Consider the following 8,541-nt stretch of genomic DNA (forward strand, 5'->3'; position numbering starts at 1 on the left):
ATTTGGAACGCCATATATTGCTCGGTCTTACCGTGTAGCATACTGCTTTATTTGGTACTTTAGTCAACATATCTTTCTAACATATATACACACCTTGACATGACACCACACAAGGCCACATATTCTATTTTCTTTTGCTTTACTAAAGTTAGCTTTTGACAATGAATACCAATTAAATTAACTATCAACGTCCAGATGTCGAAGTCTAGATGTGGAGGGAACACGGTTCATTTCCCTAAATAATGATTTTTTTATTATATATATATAATTGTCTTAAAAAACTCGCAAGCATGGTATAGTTAATGCTAGCATGTATAATTCATAGTATTTCCGCTTCTTTGCTCATGGTTGTGTTACAATTAGATGGAGTAAAAGATAAAGCAATAAAAAATAAAATACATTTGGGCAAGTTGGGGATATTTGGGGCATATGCACGATGCAATCACATAGTCAGAATATCGAGCAATGCATGAATGTAAACTTATTCTAAAAAACTCTGCAGTAACATATGAGCTGTAACAGCCGAGATGTTGGTGATAAGTCGAAAATCAGTCAACATCCATTTCCTTACATCGAAAATGACGTGAAAAGACGTTATATACATATAGTTAATGAAGGGTGTTTCCATCTCCTTCTTCTAACGACTAATAGCTAGACATATGTACCATCTATGTATTATTCACAAATCAATTTACTATCGTACCAATGCTCTCAGTCGTCCAGAAACACTTGAAACATCTATGCCAATTCTCGGGCTGAAGGCCTACACAAGATAGAGAAACAAAATGAGTTGATGCAATTAAATAACCCGTGTTCATTTCATGTAAAAAGTAGAGAGTAATTAAATAAGTTTAACGTTTTGATGGAAATAAGTCCTTCACCATGCAATTAAAATCATTTTCCAGCCGCAATAGATTATACTTAATACATAAATTCTAACGGATGAGAGGGAGGAAAAAGAAAGAACAAAATAAAAAATTGCATTGCACATGTGTATATCTAAGGTCATTTTCAAAGATTTTGTCTAGCTTTCCACAATTTCGTCTCTTTCTACATAGAGAGGAATCTGTGTGCACATGCATCGCTTTCATCTTCCTCTTGTGCATTTTCACTTGTATACCATTAATTTATTTCCAAAACTTTTTTGATTGTTCCTTCAGTTTAATACGTACACTAGAAACAAACTTAAATCCCGCCGATAATTATGGGCAAATAAACTAAATGGTTATGGTCAAAATGAATATTCGGTATTACTGCAAAGGTTCTATTTTCTTGTGTAAATGTGGAAGGCTGTACCTGGGTGTGTATGGTGTAGAAGATATTGTGACCAGCAACGGACTGATTGGCATTGACAACATCGGCGCCTTCTTCCTCAAGGATGGTGATCACCTCGTGGAGCATGATCGGCCTCTGTGTACTGCATACTAGCACCACATCCATGCTTGTATCACTATGTTGCCGGACCTCCACAACCGGCACCGATGCCTCCCAATGTTTCTCTCCTTCTGGCGACCCTGGACCGCCACTCGTTGTTGGGGTGGTAGTGTGTGTTGAGGTGCGACTAGTCCCTCTTGCGGCAGCCATTGCTTGCATAGAGCTCCTCCTATGTTGCAGCTCATCGACCCTCTCCTTGAGCTTCTTGATGTATGACGCGGCCTCGTCTAGTCTGTCTAGCTGGCTCATTTTATCCTATATACACAGTTAAGGCGCAACAATGTTAGAAAATATGTGTACAAATTATAAAATATATATCAGAATGATGTTAATTTGTTTTGCTAAGATAATCAAGTCATCTTCTTTTGGTAATCGAAGAGGTATATTTTACCGGATCTATGCATTGCGAATGCACATAAGCACACATAATAAATCCTTCGAGCTGGCAGATTATATTATTAAATCATCTTCTGTAGAACTAATCGTGGATTTTCTTCAGAATTTTTCTTTCTATTGAATAGTGTTTGATAAGCTAATTGTTTTATGTGTGCCACCGAAATGTTTTCACATTATTGATAGATAAGAATTATTTGCAAGAACACCCGCATAAGAGGCCATACGTCCAATTGACAGACAGAGATAACACCATATTATATGTATTCTCTTATATATATGTGTGTGTGGATATCCGAACTCGGAGTGCAAATTCTGAGAGATCAACAAAATGACTTTTGCAAGCTTCCAACAAAATAAATTCTATATTTGAAACAGAACACAAGCTTGGATATTTCCTCGGAACTTGGGGCTGTATGTTGAGAATATTCCAGAAAAATGAAACAGAGGCGGGCAAAACAATTTCTATGTACACCCTGGATGCGTGAGTTCAGTATCGTGGTTGTACCAGTCCTCTAATTTCTCTTGTCCGTCTCAAAGGAAAAAAAAATTGTTTGCAAAATTTTCCCTCCGTCACTATTATAAGATGTTCTACTTTTTTTTTTTTGAACCGGATGTATATAGAAGTGTCGTATTGTGTGAATTTACTCATTTCGATCCTTATGTAGCACTTCCTCTGTTACTAAATACTTGTTGTTGGAAGAACTAGACTAGTTCTCCTCGACAACAAGTATTGAGAAACAAAGGGAGCAAATAACTAAACACTCAAAACATCTTATATTTGTGAACGAAGGGACTAACTAATAGGTTGTACGTACCTACGTCACTGTTTGTGAGGAAAGCAACACATTCCAACAAAACTAAATTCCCGGCCGTACACAAAACTCAATTACTCTGGCCCGTTGATTACGACGTTTCATGTAGTATGAAGATTGAAGAGAAGGACTATACTTAATTACTAGTACCGTACTATTGGTTACTGAATTAGTTAGAGTGACAATTTGAAATACCAATATACTCTGTTTTGACTAATTATCAGTCGTCACTACAAAATTCAGAACAATGAAACGTGCTCATCTTCTTCCTTTTTTCTGGGCCAGAATGTTTAGCATTCATGGAGAGAAGCAGCTAAATAAGTAGTATCACATGAGACATGATTCAGTTATAATGGAAACGAATTAACAACATCTTTGGTGTTTGTGGTCTTACAGGGTTGGAGAAGTGTTCCTTTGGGATGAGGGATACGAGCTTGGCGCAGAGCACCTTCATGTGCTGCCTTCTCTCCCTCTCCACCTCCTTCCTCGCCACCACCCTCGCTGCCGTCGTGCCGCCGCTCGTCCTGCCCCTCCTCCGGCCAGTCGCCTCATGCGCCTGCACCTCCATCTTGAACTCTCACGCACAAAGAGTCGTCACGGATCTGCTAGCAGCCGGCCCGTCTGGTGGTCTAGGTCGAAATGCAACCAGATTGCTAGAGAGTTTGTGAACACGGGCAGGCAGCTGCTAGCTAGCTGAAGTGGGTGGTTTGTTTTTCATGGAGCAGCCAGAGGTAGGAGATGAAGGATTCCAATGATGATAGGTGGTAGTAAGAGTGGAGTGGCGTGGCTTAAATGGGAGGCGCTCGTATGGGTGGTGTGTGTGTGTGTGAGTAGAGTAGGGATAAGGGCCAGCCGGATGTTGAAAATATGCTACTACTAGTTTGACGTGATATATATATATATATATATATATATATATATATATATATATATATATGCAGCAGACGAACTCTCTAGTAGAGTAGTGTTAAAATGTGTACATATGAAATATGTTGTTGCACCGCTAGCTGAGTACACATGCATGAAAGAGGGAGCAACAAAAAATATCAAAGATTTCTTGTTTTTTGGAGGTACTTTGATTGCCAACCAAACTTAAATTTACCACCGTAACAAATCTGTGGTGAAGTATATTTGGTTGGGCAAGTTTTCGTTGTTGACAACTTGGTCCTTTTTGTCACTGATTCAAAAAATGTGGTTGGGCAAGGTTTCGTTGCTGACAACTTGGTCCTATTTGTGGAAAACATGCTACTATTTGGTCCCATTTGTGGTCCTTTTCTGTCATCATTGTAACTACTCCATCCGTCCTAAAATTCTTGTCTTAAATTTGTTTAGATATGAATGTATCTAGTCATATTTTAGTATTTAGATACATTCATTTTTAGACAAGCCTAAGACAAGAATTTTAGGACGGAGGGAGTGTATATATACCTCCAACAAATAGGCCTTGGCATGGGCCATACGGAGGGAGTGTATATATACCTCCAACAAATAGGCCTTGGCATGGGCCTGATGGCCCAACAGAAAGCCAGAAATAGCTTAAATACTTCTTTAAATGAATATAGTTACAATGATGTATTTCTTTGCTCGCGTAATAATACATCTATATATGAGAACCCTAAAACTAGAGCCTACTCTAACACGGCGGAAGTTTCACTTGCTTGTCATGTCGTATCGTCACCTATTATCCATATCCGTGCTCCAATGTCCCTTAGCGGCGACTCCCCATCCTCGACGCAACGCCTCCCCGACTCCTACAACAAGGCAAGTGTCCCGACACAAGTGGTCGAGCAAGAGAGGGAGAAGAGAAAATAATAAAAATAGAATGAAAGACATTAACAGGAAGGTCCCATATTGCATCCCTCGTTCGGCTTTGGCCTACGGGAACTCTCTAAAGTCTTGGACGGGGTGATCAAGCCTTATACTCTCTCTCACCTCGCTTTTTCTCCACTTTCAGCCATGTCCGAGCTCTCCAAGCCTGCCTTCCATGGAGGAAGGAGGCAGGTGGTGGTGGATATGCCGCTAGCTCTTCATATAAGCTCATGAGGCGAGATGGGAACTGGCGATTTTTGATGCATTTGCTCCCTGTTTCTACAAACATCGAGGAGGACCAAGTTAAGTGCTAGAACACGCATGGCTCTCTCACTATTTCATGAATTGGTTGATTCTACACCGAGAACACGATTTTGACATAATTTAATATGAACATAGCTATATTTGCGTATTCCAAGACACTAACCTTACAATTTGGTATTTTTTTTTAAATAAACCATGTAAACCTGAACGAAGGAGGGGAGCGTGTGGTAGATGCTTAGAAAAATAAAACGGAATTTTCTGATGGACCGAACCCTGTGTTTATAGGTGAGACGTCTAATTAAACATCTACTCTTTCTGTACCTAAATAATTGTATTTGAAAAAAACTAGATCTACAAATGAACACCTGAACTGATTCATTTTTCTAAACGCCTTGCATTGTATAAGGTCTTAGGTACTTGTCTGTTGCCGTTGTGCTGTTACTGGTACCACTAGTAGTACAACAACAGTTGTGTGTAATGTCGAGCTGGAACGTGTTGGTTGGACATGCAATTAAGCCCGATCAATGCGGGCCGTTGCCATGGCACCGCATCAGCATCAACTCAGTGCAGTGGATGGCAACCATAGCGTTGTTGTGCAAGAAAGACTAGCTAGCGATTGTTGGACCAAGACAATGAGAAGGGGATCACATACATAATGCATGCGTCACGGCGGTGACGCGAGCAAGGCTGACGTGCGCACGCATGAACCCCAAGACGGCAAGACTGAGGCATTGCTTCTGGCGATCGACCGTCCATATGTGTAAGTAGATCGAGGTGTCTCTCTGTGTATGTGTAAGTAGATCGTGCTTGAAGCGTGACGTTTGCATGCATGACGCAGGTATGAAATGGCTTCCTGGAGGAGGCTGGTTGACACTGACACTGGCTTTGTCCATCTCTCCGTCTCTGTGCTCACGTAGGGAACATTTCCCTTCCCTGCTTCCTGCCGGTACCCTCTCCGTCCATCCAAGACCGTGCCAAGGCGACATGTGTATGTATGCATGCATGTATGTGGGATAAAAATGTCAAACGATTACCAAATCTTATAAATGTAAGCATACATGCATGTATGTGGGATAAAAATGTCAAACGATTACCAAATCTTATAAATGTAAAAACTGAGTTTCATGGGCTCTTGTTCTCTTCTCCATCAAGAATGCCTACCACCTCCTCGGCGGTGTGTCCGCCTGCGACACCACCAACAACAACCTCTCCCCATCACGGTTCAAGTGGAACCTCTTTCGCAAGACCATCGTCTCCAACACCGGATGCGTCTGGTGCACTACGATCTAATGAGGATGCACTATATTTTTTTGTTGTGCCCAGACTCTATGGCCGTTTGGTTAGCCTTACAGCTTCAGATTCCCATCCCCATCGGCGACATCTGAGACATCGCCACACAGTTTAGTCAAGGCGGTCACATTTGGGCCTCGGTGGCGCTCATCATCCTCTACAAGTTTTCGGACGAACGTCACTCTGCTCGTACAACCTTACAAAATATTATTCATGATTTTTCCCTTTTAGGGGTATTCTTCGGAAGGTCGGCACCATGTCACGACGATAAATACCTCTCGTCGCGCGCTAGCACAACTCCATAAACTGCCCTTTTGACACTTTCAGTAATTCATTCCCCCCCCTCCCACCCGGTTGTTCTTGCTCACAAAACAAATTGTTGAATGGCCAGTGCTAGGCGCCGGCGCGCCGGCCCGAGGACTCGCGCCGGTCGCACAACAGCCGTCAGATCAGGGGCCCTTGACCGTCAGATCTCGTCTTCGCGCCGGCCGCACAGCAGCAGCCGCAAACGCAAGCCCCCCTTGCCGGTCATCCTCGCACGCACCGACCACCTTGCCTCGCCTCCTCACCGCTGGTCGCCCTCACCGTCGGTCGCCGCCGGTCGCCGCCTCGGCCGCCCGTCGAAGCACCATGGATGCAGCTCCGGCTGCAGCATCAACCGTGTATAGAAAAGTTTCAACAGTGTATAGAAAAGTTTCAACCGTGTATAAAATAAGTTTCAACCGTGTATGAAAAACCTTCAACCGTTAAGAAAAACAGCTTCAACCAAAAACTTCAATGAGGAAAAGTTGCAAACGTTGACAGAAAAAACTTCAACCGTATATGGAAAAAGTTTCAAACGCCGCTCCGGCTGCAGCATCTCGCGTGGTCACTCCTCAAAAAGTTTCAACTATGTATAGAAAAGCTTCAGCCGTTAAGAAAAAAGCTTCAACCAAAATACTTCAACGAGGAAAAAGTTGCAAACGTTGACAGAAAAAACTTCAACCGTATATAAAAAAAGTTTCAACCGTCGCCCCCGCTACAGCATCTCACGTGGTCGCCTTCTGTCACCACCGTCAGACGCAGCGGCTGCCGGTGGAGATGCCGCAACGCTCGCCGACAATGCCTGAGGTTTTATGGGGGGGAAGGGGGAGAGGAGGGAAGAAGGAGGAGGAGGAGGAGGAGGAAGGAGAGGGAGGAAGGGGGGAGGAAAGGAGGATGACGCGGTGGGCACGCCAGATCTGATAGATCGACGCCAGCCACGCGACCGGCCGAACGTTTCGGCCGGCGCGTTGGCGGAAAACGTTTACCTTGTTGAATACTCCACGGTTGACACATATATAAAGCAAACACACGCTATGATTACTAAGTATACGTAAACACACGCTAGAAATTGTTGGCCACTTAATCTGAATCATTGGCGTCAAAGAAATAACTCCTTGAAGCATTTTTTTTTTTAGGATTACCTCACCAACAAAACTTGGAAACTATTCCCTCCATCCCATAAAATAAAAATCTTGTACTATGGGATGGAGGGAGTATTCAAGAGGGTCATTACACTCTGCATCAGAACATACGCTCATGAGATCTAGTGTGTAGCTACCGCCAAAACAAAGCCAACAGTAATAACAGATTTGATCGCACGTTTTGAGTGTTAAACCATTTAAAAGTTTTGGGGTTAGGAAATGACTCTTCATGCGGAATGTATCATTTTTATTTATTAATTAGTACTCTCATCGTTTTAAAATAAGTGTCTCAAGCTTAGTACAATTTTGTACTAGAGCTAGTACAAAGTTGAGATAGTTATTTTGAAACGGAGGGAGTAGTACATACACATCTCGCAATGACATACCCTTATATATTTGCCTGTATATGACTGCCGTGCACATTCGGGCACTGGCCGTGGCCTTGGAAAAATGTGCAATAGATGAATGAATGGTTCATCACATGTCCATGGTGTGCCTCATCCACGCACATGCATTGCTCCAAAGAAAGAAGATAAGTCCTTGTATTTTTGTGTGGATGCAGGCAAGTGGCCGGATGACAACAGATGGACGGGCACTGTCATGCAGGCATGTCTACACAAACTCTAGACTAGCTAGGGCCTTGTCTCTCACGTACAAATCCAACGGATAGATATACACATGCATGCAGTCCAGATCAGTAGACAGGCAGGTCTTTTATACTCCTTTACATAAAAGCACAAAAGCCAGCCACAGCTGTGCAAACAGACACAACGCTAGCTGCCACTGCAATATCCATCTACAGCATATATATATACACTGTGCACCAACTGAGGCCCATGCTCAAAATTAAATTGTGTGTAGTGTGGTCTGGTAGGCATGTGGATCCTTGCTGGTTGGGGGTACATTCGTGTTCAAATGATGATTGAGGTGTTTTAGAAACGGAAGAAATATATGTATATATATTGATTCATCATTCAAGATGCAGAATAAGTTATTGGTCGTCCAGATAATTCTACGATTGTTTTTTAAATAGATTACATTTGGATTACAATTAGTTACATTCATATTGATTCACTGCATAAAGTTTGTTA

The 8,541-nt window shown here is 42.4% G+C and overlaps 1 protein-coding gene across 1 annotated transcript; it reads right to left on the reverse strand.

Annotated features, from left to right (window-relative positions):
• Nucleotides 1-502: 502 nt before the first annotated feature.
• Nucleotides 503-3,434, reverse strand: LOC123439085 (transcription factor bHLH162-like). Its single transcript, XM_045115833.1, has 3 exons — nt 3,037-3,434; nt 1,297-1,689; nt 503-763 (listed from the first exon to the last, which is right to left on the reverse strand). The coding sequence occupies exons 1-3, from the start codon at nt 3,208-3,210 to the stop codon at nt 695-697; spliced, it is 636 nt and encodes a 211-aa protein (XP_044971768.1). The 5' UTR covers nt 3,211-3,434; the 3' UTR covers nt 503-694.
• Nucleotides 3,435-8,541: the final 5,107 nt, after the last annotated feature.

Source organism: Hordeum vulgare, chromosome 3H (genome assembly GCF_904849725.1).
Source record: "Hordeum vulgare subsp. vulgare chromosome 3H, MorexV3_pseudomolecules_assembly, whole genome shotgun sequence".
In the NCBI taxonomy this organism is placed as follows: Eukaryota; Viridiplantae; Streptophyta; class Magnoliopsida; order Poales; family Poaceae; genus Hordeum; species Hordeum vulgare.

Bases quoted from the DNA above. Each gene is read 5' to 3' on its own strand.
- LOC123439085 (XM_045115833.1), bottom strand. From the start codon at position 3,210: ATGGAGGTGCAGGCGCATGAGGCGACTGGCCGGAGGAGGGGCAGGACG. The intron at 1,690-3,036 runs GTAAGACCACAA...CTGTGTATATAG, and splicing joins AGGAACACTTCTCCAACCCT to GATAAAATGAGCCAGCTAGA. The intron at 764-1,296 runs GTACAGCCTTCC...TATCTTGTGTAG, and splicing joins TCTACACCATACACACCCAG to GCCTTCAGCCCGAGAATTGG.